General features: G+C 40.6%; 1 protein-coding gene and 1 long non-coding RNA gene across 30 annotated transcripts in view; one reads left to right on the top strand and one right to left on the bottom strand.

The window, feature by feature from the left end:
• LOC117163125 (uncharacterized) overlaps window positions 1-22,859 on the top strand; it is a 215,715-nt gene that overhangs the window by 43,759 nt on the left and 149,097 nt on the right. For 13 of the 26 annotated variants that reach the window (XM_076625240.1, XM_033345156.2, XM_076625245.1 and 10 more), the window contains exons 1-2: window positions 3,271-3,787; window positions 17,784-22,687. In XM_076625240.1, the coding sequence (XP_076481355.1) occupies window positions 17,818-22,687 (4,870 nt within the window). In that variant the 5' untranslated portion in view covers window positions 3,271-3,787; window positions 17,784-17,817. Of the gene's footprint in view, window positions 1-3,265; window positions 3,788-12,353; window positions 12,497-17,783; window positions 22,688-22,859 lie in introns of those variants that run through there. The other 13 variants (XM_076625256.1, XM_076625255.1, XM_076625258.1 and 10 more) reach the window with 7 other exon arrangements.
• On the bottom strand, window positions 6,189-12,175 carry LOC143303712 (uncharacterized). Of its 4 annotated transcripts, none has more exons than XR_013060281.1 (6): window positions 9,715-12,175; window positions 9,473-9,594; window positions 9,261-9,387; window positions 9,061-9,182; window positions 8,851-8,974; window positions 6,189-8,764 (listed from the first exon to the last, which is right to left on the bottom strand). It is a non-coding gene; the product is annotated as an uncharacterized LOC143303712 (long non-coding RNA). The 4 variants fall into 4 exon arrangements; XR_013060279.1 differs by having other exon boundaries at window positions 9,473-9,787; window positions 9,869-12,175; XR_013060278.1 differs by having other exon boundaries at window positions 9,473-12,175.

The raw sequence follows: 22,859 nt of genomic DNA, 5'->3' as shown, positions 1-22,859 counted from the left end.
AGGTAAAAAATTTGAAAATATCGACATTCTGAAAAATAGCTTAGAAAATTATTTTAAAGAAAAACAAGAGAACTTTTATCGAGACGGAATAATGGCCCTACCAGAAAAATGGCAAGAAGTTGTACAACGAGAGGGGTATTACATTTTTTCATGAAACTGAAAGGTATGTAAACAATCTTAACATACATAACCGCTCGAAAAACGGCACGAACTTATGGGATGACCTAATACTTGCACCTTTCAATTTCTGCCCTTAAACGCTTAAAAATCCACTGTCTAATAATTGCAAATGGAAATACCAAGAGCTGCAAGCTTGGCGTTTTTTTTTTTGTTTCTTTCTTCGAAAACGCTTGCCGTCAGTGTCGATAATGTTTCGCATATGTTGCACAAGCAGTCGTTTACCTTGCGGCTAAATCGCGACACGGTTTCCCCGACTTGCTCGCTCTCGGCAAATTGTATTCGGCCAGGCCGAGTGCTTCGACGAGACAAAAGTCGGCGAACGGAATCGGCTCGGAACGAGGTAGACCGTTTTGGACAGAAGATCGTCCGGATCGTAGGGATTCAGCGCGATCGACACAACTGCAAACGACCGTATATCGGTGTCGAGGTCGGCACAGCCGATTCCTTTTATTCGCGAAAGCTGATTAAGTCGAGAGAGAATTCGAGACGATGGTAACGGAGAAGGAGAACGTTCGGGGAAAGCAACCAGGGCCTCGTTATTCTTTGCTCGCTTGCTATCAAGGGCGTTGCTTATCGTAGTTCGTAGTACGTATCGATAGAGTTCAGAGTAGTTGGCAGGTCCGTGGAGACTGGAGAGTCGTGAGATGATGTGAGAATGATCCTAGATGGACTGTAATTATATCGGTTTATGGAATTTAGCATTCTTATTAACACTGGAACACTTATTAACACGAAGCTATTTCTACCAAAACCAGTGAAAATGACTGGTCTTTAAAAAATACCTAATAATAGAATATTTTTATATTTATTGATTTATTACTTTCTTACAATAGAAATTCCATGTTATTTAGTACATTTTTCGTATTATTAATCCATCTGGGGCCATGATCCCTAAACGGGTGTTTGACTGGTGTGGTATTTCTAGTGTTAGCATCGATCTGGAATTTTCCTGATAACTGATATCGTCATATCGAATGATATACAGTAAAAATTGTTAAAACGCGTGGCAAGTTGTAGAAAAGGAGGGAACTGGTTAATTGGGGTTCGACAAACAGATTGCAGGATCCTTTTACACTTTGACAAGTATCAGTCATTTTGACTGGTATTGGTATAAGTAGTCTTGATACAAAATTATTTTCAGTTTGAATACATAGAGAACAAAATAAAATTCATTATATTATTCTTTTAGTTACCGTTGCGAAAGTCATTACATCATTGCGGAAAAAAATACAACATGAAGTAGAAATTCTAAAATAAAATTATAAAACCAGTCAATTTGACTGGTGTGGTAGTTCTAGCGTTAATACGTAACACGTGTACACGGTGTAAAGAAACGTTTGCCCGAAATCCACAAATATGTCTCGATAGCGTCTGAGTATTTATGGGCGGGATCGTGCATGCAAGATGTTCCGAACTTAAATGGTCACACTGCGAGACTTTGATCTACAGAAGCAGAAGGAAGGAAAAGAAGAAAAGGATGTTGGTAATATCTGGAAAACTAAGGCGGTAATATGTATGAGAGAAAGGTGGTCAGAGTGTTGACCTAGGCAACATATTTGAAGCTCGTGAAAATCAGCGACGAGGAAATTAATGTACAGGCAGAAAGAAGAAAAAATGCTATACGAAGTTCTTGAAATTCAGGAAAATTCTCGTCGTAGCGTAATTAATTCCATTGTTCGTTAATGCGAAGCATGTGTCCGTCCGCAAGGACGATATTCTGAAACGAAGAATTAAAAGTAATCATCTTTTCTTATATTGTTGCATTTCATGATTATTCACGTCACGGTATTACAACTTCGTATAACAGATAATTTTTTCTTTTTATCTGTGGAATAAACTCTCGTGGTTTGGCCGTTTAAGTTCGGGACACCCTGTATATATGCAACATAAAATTAACGAAAGTGTAACATTTTTTTCTAAGAGAACGGTCGAGTTGCGACCTGATTTCTTTGAGATCTTCGATCCTCGCGGTGCAACACGAAAATCTCCACCGACACGTGTACAAAGTGTACGATACGTTTGTGACAGCCAAGAGATTTCTTCGTGTCCTTCGTACTGTACGGTGGCTGCGAAATGTATTAGCGCGTAGCCTTATTTTTAAACGAGACGTTATTCAATTAATGACGGAACCTTGCAAAAATCGTGCAAAAGCTCGTAGAAACGTTTCAACAAATGCCATTGACAACAGATTATCTTGTACGGCTGCACGTCCACATATTATGACTGAACATATTTCTCGACGAGGCGAAGGTCTTTGCATTCGTCTTTGCGAGATATTTCAGTAGATAAAATCACAAAGATTCCCACGAAAATAGAGCTAATACCCAAACAAGTGTCGCCAGCACTTTTTAAGCTATCTCGACGAACTTGTGGCGTGACTCTATAGACGACATCAGAATCTGCGCGATTCGTATCGTTGGTCGGTAACTAAATACATAAACAAACAAATATATGCCGAGTATAACCTCGGAGAACAGAACGCTGCAAAAAATGCTTGAAACGATTCACGCGTGAATGCTACCGCTTAGCGCTGATACATTTAACACGTGGCTCGTTTAACGCCGCTCGAGGTTTGCGGCATGAAGTCGTGTCCAGAAGGAAAAAAATCTCAACCTTTTCGCCAAGATCGCAGTTGGCAATATTCAAGCGAAATAACCTTAAACTGTATCTGTAGTAAGTGAAATAACGCGAACAACTATGCAGGCGATCCAGGCGTGTAGTGAAAGCTTGAAAACTGTCCGAGTTGGTCATGTTGAGAGTCACTGAGTAGCTGATCGCTGATACGGCGATGCGTCATAAGTAAATACGCGCCTACCTGTAACTCGTTATCGGTGTTAACTGTGGTCCCCTGTGTCGAATAGAAGTGGCGTCGGTTGGCGATCAGTTGGTCGGACCACGAAACGAAGCGTGTCGGTCGTCGCGAGAGTTCTCCTCGCGTTCGCGGTTACTTCCAATCCATTCTCTTCTGTTCGTCATTCTCGACGAGCCGTTTCTTGCTCTTTCTCTCGCCTTCCACCCCCCACCTTCTCTGTTTCACTTGCTCTACGTGCATTACGCGAACGAGAGTCGCAGTCGGTCGCCAGTGTCGGCACAGAGGCATCGTTGACGCCGTGTCCCTTCTCTCTCTCTCTCTCCCTCTCTCTATCTATTCATCTCTTTCTCTCCTTCTTCTCTTCCTTCTTTTACGTTCTTTCCCTTCCTTTTCGCTCTCTTCTCTCGATTAATTCTTCCCTCTCTCCGTTTCTGTTCTCCTTCTTCCTAGCGATGCGCCGTGCATCTGACGGTACTCGCTCGCTTTCCATCCACATTCGCCGCATCTTACGCCTTTTTTCCATCCTGTTCGTTGGATCGTCGCGTTTCCCGTCACGGGCTATATTCCCACCGAATTGTAATAAGTCGAACGATCCTGCGTAAGGTGGATTCGGTGATCGGTCGGTCGCACCGTGTTCCAACAGTGAGTGTGATCTTTCTCGTTGGCGAAGATTTGTTCGAATCGTGGTGTCGAGGACTGCGATTATACGCGTAGCAGTGGAAATACCATAGAGCGGTGGGAGTCGATGCTGCGAAAGAGATAAGCGCCGCAGGTTTCAGGAAGGCTGAAAGTTTGGTAATTAACCTTTGACAGATTTATACAGTGCCGCGGATCGTAGAATGGCTTTGCAAGCCGATAGATGGCGCTTCAGTGATCTTCGTTTCACGACAGCTTTTTACAATTAACGAACCCAGTCTGTTTCTATAATTATGAGGTCGCAGATTCATAGGAGTAATAATCGGGCTTTTCAAATGATACGTTCGTGCAAAAAGTTGTCGAAGGACGAATAAAGTAGCAAGCAACGAGGTCGCGATCGCCGATAGCCTGGCGTTCAACCAACGATATCTGCTTTTGTAGGAAACTTGAAACCACAGAATTGCACAAGATGCACGTAATATGAAAAAAAACGCATAAAATTTGGAAAATAATGGCGCTTTCTATAATACGTAACAAGTAAATCAAGCTTCTAACGTTCTTGGCTAGACATTCTCAGAAATATAAATTTGCATGAAAATCCGTGCGCCGATGAAGAGGACGCGCGTTTATCGCTACGATCGCCGATGACTCGCTCCTGGTGCTCTTTCTTTAAAATGAATCTTTTCATGTATCATACTTACACGTGTCTTTCTCCTTGATCTTCGCGCGCAACAACTTCGTAGCAAATGTAAAACATTTATAAAAGATTTTCCCAGTGCGTATTTCACTAATTATATTCTTGAAAAATATCCAAACAGTCAAAATTGACATTTTTCGAATTTCACGATAGAACAGCCTGTCGAAGGTTTTTCTAATGGGAACGTTGAAGAAGCGAGGTGTTCCACCGTGCGTGTAACCGTCGTTCAGAAACTTTCAATCTCTTCTCGTCGATGCTAGGCACGGCCGAGAGTACTCGATATTTATCGCGAGTGCTCCTCCTAACTGCCAACCGATAATTCCACGAATGGTTACGTGCGTACCCCGAACGTGAACGCCCAACAGCATTTGCACGTTAATCCCTTCAACGTTCGTATGAACTTGTTTTCTTAATGCCAGCAGTAACGGATTTCCTTTATCCTTTAAGACGCTGTACTAAACCTGATGCGTTTCGGAATATGTATTGGCTTGGCAACAAGTGATTGGGGATTTTATTTTATTATTAGGTGGTAATGACAAAATCCCCAATCACTTAGTTGCCAACCCAATAGAATTTGACAATTTTTCTTCCTACAAGTAATTACGATAATAATAATAAGTTTTGGCTTTGAAACTGTACAATTTTTGAAATAATAGACGAAATAGTATACGGAATATGTTTTGGAAATTTCAAGAGCATCGGATCGGTGATACGTGGGATATGATATCTCGCGGGTTAGAAAAATATATTTTCGAGAAAAACGTAAGAGAAGCTTCCGCATAACATTTTTCCATAATGAATGTTCCGCGTTTTCGTCGCTGTAGCTTCGTCAGGAGATTCAAGTTTGATCATCGTTTGAAACGCGATACTCTGCAACAGCTGAAATTTTAAGAAAATGAAAAGAAACTGAAATTTGGACAATTTTTAGAAAAAAGCATTTCTTAGTTTTCCATATGTATTATTTGATTTACGCCCAAATTTGTGGAAATAGCCAGCGCAATGTCCCGTAACAATTTATCGATAAGATTGGCGATTTAAAAAAAGAACTGTGTCGCGACTAAAATCGTCTCTCAACGTCGCCTGCAATTCGTTTCGTAACGAGTATGCGCGGAATGTGCTCATCGGCGTTCCTCATTTATGTAAGCGTCGTAAGCGACGATTATTCGGCCAGGATGCGTCTTACAGGGACGTTTTGAAATACAACAAACGTAGATAAATAATCGAATCTTCTGCTCTGTGTAACGAAAACTAGTCCGTTGTTATTTCGTATTTTTCTCGTAATTTCGTAACGAGGCACTTTTGCGCCTACGTTTACGTGACATTTTTCTCTTATTCTGAATATAACGTGTCTTACGTTGATCCCACACTACCAACGGCAGTTGACAAAGCGAACTGGTCGCTTGGATTTATTTTTAAATTTCCTGAGAATTTTAAAAACCTGTTATTCTCGCAACCCCTTACAACCTTATAGTTTTATTCATCTCATGCGGGATATGCTAATGTCCAGCGTCGTACGATCCGCCTATTGATCCTCAAATGTTGGTTTGGTAACTAAGATTTTTTTTTTTTTTTATTTATTTACATTTCACAATTTGTCCAGTAGGACATTTGGTAAAATATTATAGCTTAGTGGTATAATAATATAACATGTGGATGGCTACCCCCAGTGGGATACCATCTTCGAACGGCAACTAAGTGATTGCGGATTTTATCGTTACCACCTAATGACAAAATCCGCAATCACTTAGTTGCCAACCCAATATAACAGAGTCGTGGAAAGTACACGGCATAAATTTTTGCGTTTCCACGCAATGCCATGTTTCATAAATGGGAATGGTTTCGCGCTAAAGAACAGGAGAAAGATGGCTGATATTCTTTTTTTATTTTTTATAAGTAATCTGCTTGATCGCTTTCCACTTGTTCGTGTTACAAGTTTGAACGCACGTTCGCGTTACCTGCGTAATTATCTTCTGATTTCCCGGGTTGAATTCCTCGCGAGCGACGTTAGAAACAGCGAGCCGATTTATCAGGATACGTGCGCGCATACTAATGCCATATCTGATCCAGTTGATCTCTTTTCTCTATCCCTTCGCAACTTTGAACATTCCGTGTTTACGGTGTTTAACGCTTAAACAATCATAGTGTAATATCTTCTTATACTTATTTATGTATTAGGTTGTCCGAAATGTTTCTATCGTTTTATAAGAAAGTAATACACGCGCAATGTTTTTTTTTGTTTTATATTAGTTTATTGAATTATGCAGGTAATAGCGGAAATAGAACGAAAAGGATCATAGCTAGTTCAATAAAATAATATAAAACAGAAATTGTTGTTCGTCTATTGCCATCTTATGAAACGAAAGAAACTTTTCGGACAACCTAATATTTGTCTGCATATCGCGTAACACGTAAATGTAACATATAGCGAGCACCTGATGTCGTTTCATTCTCACAATTATGGTTTTCGATCCTCACAATACCCTTGACAATGTAAATCTTCCGATACTGCACAGAAGGAGCATAATATGTTCTGTAATTTTCGCTGTTAGAATAGCTGAAGGTATAGTTGTACCATCGAGAACCTCAAGAATTCGCATGTTGTTTCATATACAACAACGTGTACGTAACATATGCGTGGTTACTCTGTAATTCCATAAATCGCATTAATCACGTAAATTCTCTTCTAAAAAATTCTTTCGAGCCTCTTCTCTGACAATGTTATCTTATAATTTTTACATTGCCTAAATAAATGAACGTTCTAGTATGATATAATATAATATAATATAATATAATATAATATAATATAATAAATAAGTTTACTATTTAGTAACTTAACTGTGCTATCTTTATCCTTTTCTAGCATATTATAGGGCTGATGCTAAAAAGTAATGTTAATAAGTGAAGAAATAAATAAACTATCGGCGCAATTTTGCGGAAGAAAATAGGTGGCTGCTTGTATTAGGTTGGTAACTAAGTGATTGCAGATTTTGTCAATAGGTGGTAATGATCGCTTAGTTACCAACCCAATACGTGGTACGATGTGATAGAAAGATCGAAAATCGCTGCGATATTCCATCAACAATGGAACGGGGTTCCTAGTGAGCGCGCCACGGTCGTTGAAACGCGTGCATCCTGCAAACCGACGGTCGGCAATCGACAAAGAAGCTCGCTTCACCCTTCCGATACTATCTAACGACGATAATGGGATAACGAGAGTCAGGATAATTAACCGAGAACGGTGGTACTCGTTGAACCAATCGAGTCTGTCAATTATTAGCCCGACGACAGACGTTCATTTCAGACTTTCAGTCTATCTCATTCTCTGCCTCTCTTCTCTTTCGATTTTTCCCTAATTCCATGTAACTTTTCTCTGCTTTCGTTTCTCGTGTGCGTTCTACCTTGGATGGAGATTACAGTCGAATTTAGTTACGGTCAGCAAACTGTCCGTGTTAGGAAATTTATGGCCCGTAGAAAATTACTCTGTGTTTCTTCGGCAAGAGTTATGGTTGCTCTGTTAACGTTTCGTGGAACACACCGCTACTTCTCCATCGCGGCTCTTAATTCCTTCCCCTTTTTCCCCCTGGCAACCGAATTAACGTAGTTCTACCGAAACTCTTATCGATATTTAACAGCGCGTAATTTATCTACGAAAATTCTATTTTCGTTGTTTCACGTTCGTTACGAAAGCCTTTGACAAATGTAATTTCGATCACTCCAATTGTTTCGTCAATTAAAAGCTAATAAATCTTAGAAGCTTAAGCCTTGCTACAGTCTTCGGTTCAACTTTCGCTTCAACAAGCGTTTAGAGCTTTTACGGTGTTTGAGTCGAAAGCGACTGGAATATCCGAAATTCGTAAAGAAGTAAATGCTTAAGGAAATGTTGAGGTACGTCGTGTTATAAATATCTTTTACGATATTTCTCGTCGCAAAAGTCCAATACGTTCAATGGCCGATTAATATAATTGCCGATTATATAATAATTATTCTTAATGACATAATGTAAATTTATCCTTGATATTTATCAATGATACATCATACTCGTAAACAATAACACGTATTGGTACAACAGTGTTATGTCAACATAAATTTGTGCTGTTGCAAATACAACTTCATCCGGACTTAATTCCATTATTCTTCCACCTATAATTGTTTACACATCAAAATACAAATACTAGAAAACGTATAATAATGTCCCTTTACGTTTGAAATATTCTTCTCTTACAGTATGATATATTATGTTTAAATTAAGAAATATTTTCAATGTATATATATTAATTTTATATTAACCATTGATAATAAAATCATGCCTATAACTGAGATTATTATATTTAATACTCTTATATATATGTAAATAGCAGAACTATCATTATCATAAAAATTGAAACAATAGAAGCCAGTCCAAAGATCATCAACAGTCCTGTTCTCATAGTTAAATCAAACTGTAACATTATTTACGTTATTTATAATTATTATTTATAATATTTTCTGTTATTTTGTATGTCATACAAATTCTATAGCCAAGTACCTTAGAAAATGTTGTAATACTCTTATATATATGTAAATAGCAGAACTATCATTATCAGAAAAATTGAAACAATAGAAGCTAGTCCAAAGATCATCAACAGTCCTGTTCTCATAGTTAAATCAAACTGTAACATTATTTACGTTATTTATAATTATTATTTATAATATTTTCTGTTATTTTGTATGTCATACAAATTCTATAGCCAAGTACCTTAGAAAATGTTGTAATACTCTTATACATATAAATAGTAGAACTATCATTATCAGAAAAATTGAAACAATAGAAGCCAGTCCAAAGATCATCAACAGTCCTGTTCTCATAGTTAAATCAAACTGTAACATTATTTACGTTATTTATAATTATTATTTATAATATTTTCTGTTATTTTATATGTCATACAAATTCTATACCTAAGTAGCTTACAAAATGTTGTAATACTCTTATACATGTAAATAGCAGAACTATCATTATCAGAAAAATTGAAACAATAGAAGCCAGTCCAAAGATCAACAGTCCTGTTCTCATAGTTAAATCAAACTGTAACATTATTTACGTTATTTATAATTATTATTTATAATATTTTCTGTTATTTTGTATGTCATAAAATTCTATAGCCAAGTACCTTAGAAAATGTTGTAATACTCTTATACATATAAATAGTAGAACTATCATTATCAGAAAAATTGAAACAATAGAAGCCAGTCCAAAGATCATCAACAGTCCTGTTCTCATAGTTAAATCACACTGTAACATTACTTACATTATTTATAATATTTTCTGTTATTTTATATGTCATACAAATTCTATAGCCAAGTAGCTTAGAAAATGTTACAATAAGACCTAATGTAGTTAAAGTTATCATACCTAATGTCATCAATATCATTTTAACCTCTAAAAAGACTGATACAAAAGCAGCTAAATATGACGTAGAAAGTGTCTGTAAATAATAATTTTTTAGTAGTTCAATTGCATGAAAGACATCCAATTAATAAGATTTCAGTATGTCTAAGAACCTTACCAATTTAGTTAGCCATATTATAATTGAATGGTGGAGTGCGTCTAGCTCTTTCAGATATAAATATAGCGCAAAAAGAAATGGCGATGAAGCATATGCTAATGAAATTATAGATTATTTACTAGATAATACATGTAAAATAGTTGCAATATATTGGGTTGGCAACTAAGTGATTGCGGATTTTGTCAATACCACCTAATGACAAAATCCGCAATCACTTAGTTGCTAACCTCAATAGTTGCAATATTTACGTACATAGCCATAACCCACATGTACCAATGAAATTATCATAAATTTTCTGGCCCTAGCAGGCAATTACAAAAAAGATTATGTAACTTTGTTCGACTCGTAGGGGCATCATAGGACTTGAAAATCCGGTTATTTTCCGATTTTACGTTATAACTGGCTGTAAAATCGACAAACAATTTTACCAAATGATAGCCCCAATCGAAAGAAGTAACTTTTGTCCGATAGCGTGTTTCCTATCTCTTACAATTAGTATCGGAAAATAACTGGATTTTCAGGGGTCAATCCTATCCCTTGGTAGCAGTTATATATCCTCCGTATATCCCCAAAGTCTCATAATTCTTCGAATTCGCGCGTCTTCCCTTGACAGCCTTATTTTATGTTATTTACCTTCCCATTCGACTTTACTATTTCTCACGATTTCGAAATATTAGGTTGGCAACTAAGTGATTGCAGATATTGCCAACTCAACAACACTTAATGACAAAATCCGCAATCACTTAATTGCCAACCCTATAGTATCTCACTTTGACCATTGATTCCCATCGCTAAATTATGTTCTAATTACTTGGGCAGAAAAAAGGCGTTATATTTTTATTGCATTTCACCAGAGACAATAGGATTTCAATGTAACAGCCAAGGGAACAGAAACAGGCGTATTACAGGAACAGAAACAGCAATACAGGCACAAAGATGTTCTTTAGGAATGATAAACCTGTGGAGGAAGAATGAACTCATTGACGACGAGAAAGAGCGGAATTTCGCAGCAGCGTTAAAATAGGGACCTCTCTACCCAAGCGAACACTTTCAAATTTACATCGATGTTCGATGATGGTTTTCTTCGTTTGTTTATTGGAACAGCACGGAACCGACCCGATTACGTCAACCTTCGATACAAAACGTTTATGTAATCGGTGGCGACAGAGTGTATTTTTGTAATCGACTGCTGCGTAATGCAACACCGACGTATTAATTTCAATAAAGATCACATATTGCGTTTCCTTGAAGCGTACTGTTCCTTCAGGCTGTCGCCACTATCTTTCTCTTTAATTATCTTTCCAGTTGTTCCAGTTTCGGCAACGATCGTGGAAAAAGCGGAAGCGAGGTCTAAAACCACCCAATTTCCATCCTCCTGCTCTCAAGAAGTTTCGTCTAACGCGCACGGTATATTCGCGTACAAAAATTTTCTAAGTGTTGGAATATGTACGTACTGTACGTACAGTGGCCGGCATTAATGTTCCAGCACTCTACTCGGCTAAACTTTACTTTACGGATTATCGTTCTTTTCTTCGCGATCTCGTAGTTCTCCACGTGTTTCGACCGAGAGAGATAACGAGTTTGAATTGTTAGAGGTCATCGAATTCGTTTTTTCTTTGGCGGCTACAATACACGGTGACTGTTAAGAAACTGAAGATCAGCTTGATATCTCAGAGAATGCGAGGCATTGAAAAGTCAAAATGTATTCGTTTGATCAAGATTCGTTCCATGCTTAGACGCGATGAATTTTACCTGGTAAATGATAAGCTCAGTCGTTTAACGAATTACGTGAGATGGTGATTTTTACCGACTCACCTTGTACATGTACGTAAACATGGCGCATGACCCAGCTGTTCTTAGATTCGTAAAAGCGTTTGCCGGGACTGGAAAGAGAAAAAAAGGGAGAAAGAGAGAGAGAGAGAGAGAGATGGCGGACGAAAGGAAAGGTAACGGGACCGCGAAAAACGCGCTAAAAAATGACTAAGGAGTCTCGCTTCGGGCTCTTTGCGGGTTGCCGAGGGAATCGGTTACGGTCGTTGCTCTTCGCTACTGTACGACGTTGCTTCTTCCGTTGCGGCCGCCAATCCGATCACCGCTCTGTCGCTTGACTCACCAGTTAAAACTCTGTTTATCGCGATTATCCGAAGAAACGTCGCGGCCCTCGGTTGCACCCGAACAAATCTTCGCTTCTGAGAACTTGGCTCGCTATAGCCCTATAGTTCTCGTATAGTCCGAATCGAGCGAACACATACACAGCGTAATCGCTGCAAATCTTCAGATAAACGCGTGGCTGGTCTCACACGTATCTAGTTTCACTAAACTACGAAAGTTTCGTAATTTTTGCAACAACCCTGGCCGGCAGGTGGCAGTAACGTCGTCGTTGAGATATTCGCTGGCTATCGCGGCAGTAACCACATAAGTGGCAGTTGTGTGGGAGAAAAGTAACTGGTAAATGGAAACAATGTTGTTTATCCCGAAGTTATAAAACATATCCGCCGTTATTAATTCCAAGTTTTACCAAGCGAAATTGGCTTGCCTCGTCTGCTGGAAAATCACTTTCTATACGAAGAGTATAAAGGCAACTACAAACGTCGGAAGAGTCGTTCGGAGACCGCAGGGAAAGAACAAGTTCGTTTTTACTTATTTCTTGGCTTTTACGAGAAATTATCTGCCAGAGTCAAGAGACTAGTATCACGCTTATTATTGTCAATTGCAGAAAACATTCCAGTAATCTGAGATATCGTAAATTCTAATGAAACTTCGATCATTTTTGTCGTGTGATTAAAGAAATCTGTAATTCGATATATCTATTGGCTTGGCAACTAAGTGATTGCGGATTTTGTCAATAAGTGGTATTGATAACATCAGCGATCATTTAGTTACCAACTCAATACTAATGAATTTTTACGAGGTATCCGTGACGTTAATTTTTCCTTTATTATTGTCATTAACCCTTTGCACTCCTATGTCGAACGTGACTCGACATCACTTCTTATCTCAGGGGCTCCTTTGTCGAGCGCCATCTTTTTTTATGAAACATGCGATAGAAGAGCAGCATTGGATCCTGGAAATTGTTTCAAGATATGTCATACACTTAAAATGTGCAAAATACAACAATATTGTGAATAAAATTGGTATTTAAGCGAATTTCTTTCTTCCTTTGTTTATTTCAACTGTCTTATTTTTTAGTTCAAGTAAACTTCAAATAAAACACCTAAAAGCGTTGGGAGCTTCTGGTATCGAAATTGAGGTAAAATTCCGAGTGCAAAGGGTTAACGATGCAATGTCCAGCGATATTTCTGCATATTATTTATCGCATTTTGCACTCGCTGCATCTACAATAGCATAAACAAGGTTTTCGTAATATTCCTGAAAACGTGAAGACACCAAGGGGCGACAGAATTTATTACGCAAGCAAATAATAATTTACAGATGGAAAAATGCATAGGATCCATGCAACACGGTGAAATATTTACCCTGTTCACGATACTCGTAGAATACTCGTTGTAATATTCGTAGAGCGAAAAAATCCGTATTTTCGTTTCGCCGTGAAATAATTTCGGTATTTCCGTAATCTATTGGCTTGGCAACTAAGTGATTGCGGATTTTGTCAATACCACCTAATGACAAAATTCGCAATCACTTAGTTGCCAACGCAATAACGTAACGTAAATAAATGGGGCGGCTAGTTATCAACAGGTACGCGATCGGCAGAAATTCCGAGTATTCTCGTGGCGGCTGCACATGCTCCTGGAAATAATGAATTTTTCTAAACAAAGAAAAACCAATTGTTTTCATTTAGTTCGTATTTAATCAAATTACCAACATTATTTTATTTCGATTATTACGAAATTAGGCTGTCGTATATCTGCAAAGTCGGTTGTGCCGACAGTGTGAAGCTGACACTCTCGAGACACGTCGACTACGAATTCCAATTAATTCTACGATGTATGTTGGCCCAAAGAACATAACACGCACGTAATTAGTTAGCGAACGGAGAGATCGAATTTGCCACGAGACGCAATGAAATTCTTTCGTGTCAGAGACGAAGCACGAGTCACGTAATATGGTAGTCGAGATAAATGTATGGCTGAGTTAGATCGGTTTCTCGTAATCAAGGTAACGCGATACCATGTGCCAACCGCGACCGATATTATCCTGGCGCCTGCATAGCGTCTCGCTAAACTCGCCACCAGCCTCTATCCTTTCGCTGCGGCCTCGAAACCGTTTGCTTTACGGTTCGTTAGCGCGAACGCGGAAACTCTGTACAGTACATACCGTTCCCGTTGCCAAAGAAACATTAACACGTTGACTGTCGCGTCACCCATATTCGGGTGACAGCAAAGTTTCTGATAGGGCCGTGTCATCCGTATTCGGGTGACGCTTATTTGACTACTTGCGAAGGATCGTAAGTGCAATACGATTGTCCACGATTTGTCCAATGGAAATCTTTTCGTCGGTCTTCCGGAAAGCGGACAAACGAAAATTATTCGTTGGACAAATCGTGGACAATCGTATTCCACTTACGAGTCGATGAAAAATATTCGCGGCTATGTCGATGAAGAATTCTTTTGTTTGATCGTAATTTTATTTTAACACGTTCACTGTCGCGTCACCCATATTCGAGTGACAGCAAAGTTTCTGATAGGGCCGCGTCATCCGTATTCGGGTGACGCTTGTTTGACTACTTGCGAAGGATCGTCGTAGGTATTTGAAAAGATATTCCACAGCAAGCAATAAAACTATTGAATTGTTATAAAAGTAATACGAAAATGGTTTATTAAGAAAATTATTTAGAATGTAAAAATTCGAAGCATTCTATACAAAGTAGAGTTTGGTCGGACAATTTGGACAATAAGTTGTTGTTTTCTTGAAATTCTCCCGTGTCTTTGATCGGTCCGTTCGACGTCTTTTATCCGCATAACATAGTTTGCACGCGCGACTAGTGCTTCTTGCGAAATCATTTTTTCGAACGGCGATATTATGCCGATTCCGTCGAAGACAAGGATTTTTGTATTTTCAGACAACCCTCATAATTTTCCAGCTAATAATTCTCTAAATCTTCTAATATTTACATACTTCCTTGTTGCAATTTTCTGATACAAGTAAATTTATTATTTCGTCATCAACGAACTGCTCGAACACGTCATATGGATTAACATCGCCAGGTAATTGCCTAATGAGGCCGTCTGTCTCTGGGAAAAAATGATTTCTGCCAACCACTAAATTCATTTCATTCATCAAATTGAATTGTACTTTTCTCGGTATCATCAGTTCTTCTTTCTCCCTCAATGACCAATTCTTGTAAAATCTCGTCAACAGTATCTTCGTTACATTCAGTATCACTACGATTACACTTATCAATATCCGAATCAGAATCAGACGATGTAATTCTATTTATATTTCTATTTCTAGGAAATCTGATTTCTTCCTCATCGCTGCTATCCGAATTTGTGTAAGCCTCTTAACAGCTTTCTTTTTCACTGCTGTTTGACTCACTAAGAAATAAGTTTTCCATTTTTCTTTTCGACATTGTAACGAATTAGGCCAGAGATTTTAAGTTATCTTAAATATCGGTGGCAGTCTAGCAGAGTACGCTTGGTACTGCGGCATTCGTGGCATGAAGGAGATTTCGTTGAAAACACGCGCGGCAGTCAACGTGTTAACGCGACGTCGCGTCGTGTCGATGTACGGTACTCTTTTCTTCTTGCGAAATTTTACAATTCGCTAATAAGTAGCATGCACGTGACAACGATTACCCTGTCTCGGATTTCAGCAATTCTACGCTTTTCAGTGTCTCTATCTGTTATAAACATAACGTTAGCTCTGCTTATTGTTGAGGTTGAGGTTGACTGATTGAACAACGAGTAGATGAATTTGTAATAGAAAAGTATATTGAAATAATTAAAGATATAAATATAATGTATAAGTTTATGCTGATTCACATGCTTACTCTCTTAGTGTTACTAGACAATGCAATGATAGGGAACACGTTCATATATTTGTCGGATTAAGATTGGAATTTTGGGCGTTCGATAAACTTTCACTCAAATTTACCATCGTGGATATAGCTGATATTTATTGGTACAAATGTGGCCACTATAAGTAATAGCGGCGATATGATGGTCGAGATGTTGATGACGACGAATTCAGGTTCGATAACGAATCCACGGTCCACGGGATGACGAATGCGATGTGATACACGTATAACTCCACGTACAGGTAAAACTTATCTGCATGAACTCCAAAAAGTCTAAGTGGAACTGCCCTTATATATTCCTCTCCCCACCTCTCGGGTCAGTCTTTGTTTTTAAGGGGGGCTAAGGTTAATTCGTACAAAAATAAGGCATGTTTTTGTGAATTACTTGTGACGACACAGTTAAAATCTCTTTATTAAAACCAATAGTACATTAAAGTATGACATTCGAAGAATATTGTATAAAATTTTCACGGAGAAATATTAAAAAATACGGCAATGGCAGCAATTATTCGGACGTGTCTCGGAAAAAAGTAGAATTGCTCATAACTTGGTGCTGGATCATCTGAAATGAAAAAATCAAAGTTCATTCGTTAGGTAACACTTTTTCCCAGGTAACTCTGGGAGGGTTTTTCGAAATTTCAATTTTTCACTTGTTTTTGGAACACTTTGAAGGGAAAATTAGCCGCAAATTTTCGCAAAATCGGCTAATTTATCCCTTCAAAGCGCTCCAAAAAAGTAAAAAATTGAAATTTCGAGAAACCTTCCCAGCGTTACCTGGGGAAAACTGTTACCTAACGAATGAACTTTGATTTTTTGATTTCAGATGATCCAGCACCAAGTTATGAGGGGCACCGCAATTCTACTTTTTTCCGAGACACGTCCGAATAATTACTGCCATTGCCGTATTTTTTAATATTTCTCCGTGAAAATTTTATACAATATTCTTCGAATGTCATACTTTAATGTACTATTGGTTTTAATAAAGAGATTTTAACTGTGTCGTCACAAATAATTCACAAAAACATGCCTTATTTTGTACGAATTAACTTTAGCCCCCCCCCCCAGGAAAGCCATATAATCATTCCATACCTCTGTCAGGTACACGTCCCCCCGTGACCGTGGCTACGTTCAGTGACCGACTATGTCACTTCGAGTCCAAGCCCATTGTCATAAAATCGGATTAGAACATTAAAAATATTTCTTATCTTTATTACTTAAGTGTAGCTATAGTAAAAGTCTGGACTATTGGAGTTTTTTCCAACATTCCAAAAGAGAAGTCCCGATGTCCTTTCATCTCCGACATATTTATAGCAACAGGACATTACCAAAAAAGTTACGCTTATAGCTTTGGCTAGAGGCTGCAGGGAACATAGAAAACATAATGTATACTCAAGGTTACAATAATATGCACCTTCCCCTATTTAGAATATTTCTGCGTGATAGCAGTCTCCGGATCACGGATATACATGAATAAAGATGTAGAGTTTTTCTTGAAGTAGTTACTTCAACACTTATGAAGTAGCAGGACTCGTTAACCGTGTCGTTGCTCGTTTGTCAGACCGCTACGTTGTCGAAGTATGACGAACAACTTGGTCAGCAAATCAAGTCAAATGCGTACAGTATATAATATCTGCATATATTTTATAATAATATTAATTGTAATTATTATATTGGTAATTTCCATTAAAAAATACTATTAATTTTATTTACTCTATTATTAATTTGTTAGTTTATAAATTTTATAAATAATTTTTTAATATAGTCTAAAATATTATATGGTGATGCTTGTGCGACTTATTCCTCTTTGTTCGATAAATATAAACAGCTAGTAAGAAACTATGGCGCATTATAACTATTCCTGTTGTAATCTGAACGTTTCAGCGAAATTTAGCTAATGCACAGAAAGATTCGACGAACGCTTGATTTCAATTCTAGGCGGTGGCAAGCTGCGCTTCCTGGGTACAGGAGGATGGAGGCGGCGGAGGAAATCGTCGATGAGAATCCCTGGAACACGGACGCGCGAACCGATCGCGATTCCACGCACCAAACTGCCAAGAGCGAAGATCAAGGGGAGCAAGAGAAAGTTCTGTCGATAGACAAAGTTACAGTAGAAAAGATCGTCTTAGAATCTGCTGGTTCTCGCGAGGTTCTTTTAACGAAGAATGAAACTTCGTTGAAAAGGAAACTTTCGATAAAATCCGAGCCTGGTAAGCCAGCGTTTTCGCGATCAAAAACCAACGAATCGGCGGATTCGAGAAAATTTCGTGTTTCTCTTCCCGAAGATATTCTTGCACCTAACAGTACCGATATCTGTAACGATGCTCCGTCAAAAGAAAACGCGGAATCGACGACTACAGAAAAGAGAATTAAGCCTGTTAAATTAAGCAAGAGTCCATCTATAGGCAGCATAGCGATTTCACTGAAAAATCTTACCCCGACGAAGATTTCGAGAAAAGATTGGCGGAAAGACGAACTTGTTGCCGACAGATCGGAAAATAAAAGGAAGAACGAGCCTAGCGGGAAAATCGAAGAGAAAGAAGAACGGGATAAAGATACGAAGGAAGATAAGGACAACGAGATAGAAGAGATCGACGCGAAAAATCGATTAGAGAAGAGCCAAACAAACATCGAAGTATTGCAACAGAACCTGAACACGAAAATCGACGCAAACACTGCTCAGAAATATAAAAAGAAACTACTAGAATCGCGAGAAAACCGGGCTCTCAAGTTATCCGACGCGGAGCCTGGCCAGGAGAAGTTGGCCAGTAGAATCACGTTCGACGAGGAATTTCTGCAGAAGCATAATCTCGACAAGAGGTTGAAGATCGAGGAGTACGGTTTGCTGGACGTGAATCGCGAATCTGTTTCCACTGTAGAAGAAGAGTCAGACTCGAGGAAGAGGCCTATCTACAGCGAGAAGGTGCTGGAAGTGGAGAAGAGGTGGTCCGGGGAGTTCCTGAAGAACCAATTGGATCGTCACTCCTCGGAATCGTCCAAGTCCTCTTACGTGGAGGAGTTGGGCAGTGTTTCCTCCAGGGAGAGCGAGGACTACGATCCTCAGACGCCGCTCTTCGACCAGAGAAAACGCAGGCCCGAGTTTGAACGATCGATCGATCTTCCTGGCAACAGAACTTGCGAGGAAATTCTCGCTGACAGCACGCTCAGTACGGTCGACTCGGATTCCTGTCTCGAGGACAGGATCAAGTCTTTGGACGAGGACATCAGAGAAAAGGAGAACGAGAGAATCGAGAATGACTCTGACAATGTGGAAGTTGATCGGCGAAAAGAGATAGAGTTGGGAGCTTCTAATCTGTGGAACGAGTCCGTGTATTTATTGTCGAAGGAATTCTGGAATCCTAGGAACGAGACAGCCAAGAGTTTCACAGAACAACCGAGGATCGAAAGCGAGAAAATTTCGAGTTCCACGAACACAGACAGCGTTGATTTTGCGTTAGTTAGAGAGAGTTGTAAAACAGACGGCTACGCGAATCTGATAAGAGAGTTCACCATGGAGGCGGGCACTTCCTCTCGCACGAAGAAAGAGGAGAAACAAAAGAAGAAACTGGGCCTTCGTCGTCTGCTGCCTGGTTTCTTCTCTCCGAAGGATTCTCGAAAAGACTACAAGAAGAAGGAGTCTAAAGAGAGAAAGAGGCCCGACGACAGACACTTTGCTCGTTACCAGCAAAACGGGAACTACACCAGGTCTCCTGACACGATGAATCTGAACGAAGATATAAAGAGGAACGTGAAGTTGGACAACAGCCTGAACGGGTCGATAATCGAAGAGAGGCTGGACGAAATTAAGCGCGAGCTCTTTCCGGATCAAGGACCCATAACGAGCACCCCGGATCACCTAGCCAGAGACGAGGATCACGAAGGTCTGTTACGCGATCGAAGCGGAGCTCCGAGATCTTACACGACTGATTCCAGTCTAAGCTCTATCGCTCCGGACGAAAGGTGGAACGAGCGGAACGCGCAGCTGGGAATCTCGCCCGACATCAGGAAATTCGAGCAGAGGCAGAAGCGCGAGGAATTTAGCCAGAGATGCGGCCAGCGATACGGCCAGCTGGAACGAAAACACAGTCTGCAGGAGCCGAATCACGCGAGTAGACCGCCTTACTTCTTTCAGAGGAATCACGCACCTTCTGGAAGGATCTCTGCTCCACCTAGCGAGAGGTACCTAGTTAGGCCCAGGGCCATTCATCCGATGGATCGACCGTTGCCCGCGATACCTCACTCAAGGACCGAATTGGCCAACTACGAGAACTATTTGGAGGAGCAAGAGGAAAGGCAAGAGCAAATTGCCAGATATGGAAAGAACGCGTACGATAAGCCGCCGGAATACCTGAACGAACCTGGATTGTACGAAAATGACAATCCTCCTGGCCTGATTTTGAAGTCTGTGTCTGCACAGGTGAAGATTACTAGGCAGCCGATAGTAAATCAGAATCACAGAGCTCCTTTGGTAGGTAGATCCCCCAAGTATCTTTCCTCGGGGTCCAGTCAAAAATCTGGAGATTACGGGGATTCCAGTTGCACACCCAATTCTAGCCAGAAAAGCGAATTCTCGCCATCCAGTTCGAAGAGCGGCGAATATTATTTACATTCGCCTCGAAATAGTGGGTCTCCCAATGGACGCGAGTTCGACGAGGAAGATTCTAGGCAAGAAGGGATCTACGAAAATGAGAAATCGCCCTCCAGATCGTCGACTAGATGCATGGATGAGAGGATTTATGACGAGACTCCTGCCTCGCCTTCTCCTTGCCAAGAGAATTCGGCCAATGCTAAGCAACTCGACCGTTCGATCGAAGACTCTTTGGACAAGAGAGTTTCCCCGTCTCAGAGAACTCGTTCGAGAGGAGAAAGACCTGTTTCGCCGAGAGAAAATCTGGTGAATGAAAAACGCGAGGATGAAAGGCAAGCTGGAGAAGCGAATAATCGCGAGGAATCGAATCGTGGTCCGACTTCCCCTAGCGGAAGCCAAGGCAAACCGATTTCTCCCTTTGGATCGCGACAACGTCTACCAGCTTCCAGGAGAGCTCAGCCCAACGAGCAGATTCTGATAGCTTCTCCGAAAAGAGAAACCACCTGCGAGACGAGAATACCACGTCCTTCGAACGACTCCAGACGCTGCGCTATAGAATCACCTGTTCACATGACGAACACACCCCGTAAACTTGTTAACGTTAATTCCGTGGATCAACGTAACCAAGATTCCAGTCCAAATAAGGATGCTACTATGACTAAAGGCACTGCAGGGGCCAATGGAGACTTTAATACAGAAATACCGAGACCAGAGCCCATTTACGGATACAAAAGTCAAAGAAACGCGGTTGTTAGCTCTCCAAGAATTCATTCGCCGGAAAACATAAACCATAGATCGGATAATGTAAATAGGAACGACGGCGATGACAGAGTGGCTTGGGTTCAAGCACACACGTCTTCTCCACAAGCGAGTCCACAGCAGCCAAGCGAAGCTCGTACGAGTCCACTGAAAGAAGTGCAACCAAACACGCAGAAGTCTGTCCATTTGACCGAGTCAGGGTCCAAAGAAAATCATCATCATCGAGAGCAGACTCATCATTCGCAAAATGCTGTTGCTTCTCGTCAGGTGGAAATTCAATTAGCACGAAACGCAAATAGGGTTGGCGTAGAAGAGCAAAGTGTTTCACAGCAGCAAGAGTCTCGGCCAGAAACGATGTACGTTCAGAAAATCTGCGAACCAATGTATGGACAACGGGGAACATCGAGCATTAATAGCGGACCTTTGTCACCTTCGAAACAAAAGACCAGACAGCATTTAGAAGCGTTCTACTGGCAGCAGAAGGCGTTGGAAGCACATAGGAAGTCACTGGCGTCTCCTGTGAGCGCCAGCTCCAGACAGATGGCTCGAAAAATTGATTTACCCGAGGTCAGGGAAGCGGTGTACTGGCAGCAGCTCAAGAAGCTGGATGAGGAACAACAACGACGTATTTACGAGCAGAATCTGATGGAGGAATCCTCTTATTGCAAGAAGAATCCCGTCAGAACGTCGACACCTAGACAAACTACGATTCGAAGTCCCACGAGTGTTGCCGTGCCTGTTGCTCATGGTAACCCAGCTTCGTGGTCCGCTGGCAATCTTCGATGCTCTAAATCGAATCCTATAGGAAAACCGCCTCTAATGCAGAGTCAGAAGGGCCAGAATCAGCCTGTTTTGATCGTCAGACCTCAACAGGCCATTCGCGATCGTCGCGATTTGGTTCCATCGACACCTCTGGACCTCGCTAGACAAGAAGCTCAAAGAAGCAAAAGTGCCTCTCCACATTTTCACAGAGGAGAGGGGCAAGTGGTTCCGAGGAAACTCGAAGTTTCTTCGATCTACGAGCAGGAGGCGAATGACGTCGATGGAAAGACAGTCGCTCCTCCGCCGATTTTTAAGAGGGGAAGCTTGATCGGTGGAGAGTGTGTGGAGTACGGAACCGCCGGTGGCGCGAAAAGGGTCAGTTTCTCCAACCAGTCGGCCGTTGGTCAGGATTTGGCTAGTGGAAGCTGGCCAACGAAACATGGCACTGCCCCGGAACCACCGACTAGGAGACACAGGAGCGAAGACAGTGTTTCCGATTCCGATTCCGTGTTCTTGCATCAGGAACGTAGGGATGTGAATTGCCTGGATGGTACGGAGTATGACGCTGACAGACCTCTGCCGCCTTTGCCCAAAGATGTTGCAAGTGGCGCGAGAAGCGTATCTATAGCTGGACCAGGACCCGCACGGAGTGTCGCCTATAACGAAGTTCGTTGGAACAATGGGAACGACCCTAGGAGAGCTGTTAGTCCGCAACGAGTACTTCAGCAAAAGGGTGAGTGCCGTTTTAGTCGATTTTTTTCTCGCTAAATCAATTTCACCAACCAGTGGATTACGGTTACGTTCTTTGTCTTATTAACACCTTATCGACCGGCAGTTCAGGCGCAGATTCTCCCTGTCGCCGGCTGTGTTTCGGTTTAGACTCTCCAATACCATTTTTTTCGTTT

The sequence above is a fragment of the Bombus vancouverensis genome, chromosome 16 (assembly GCF_051014615.1).
Source record: "Bombus vancouverensis nearcticus chromosome 16, iyBomVanc1_principal, whole genome shotgun sequence".
Lineage (NCBI taxonomy): Eukaryota > Metazoa > Arthropoda > Insecta > Hymenoptera > Apidae > Bombus > Bombus vancouverensis.
The sequence above is the reverse complement of the archived record's forward strand: the minus strand, read 5'-3'. Positions and strand labels throughout refer to the sequence as shown.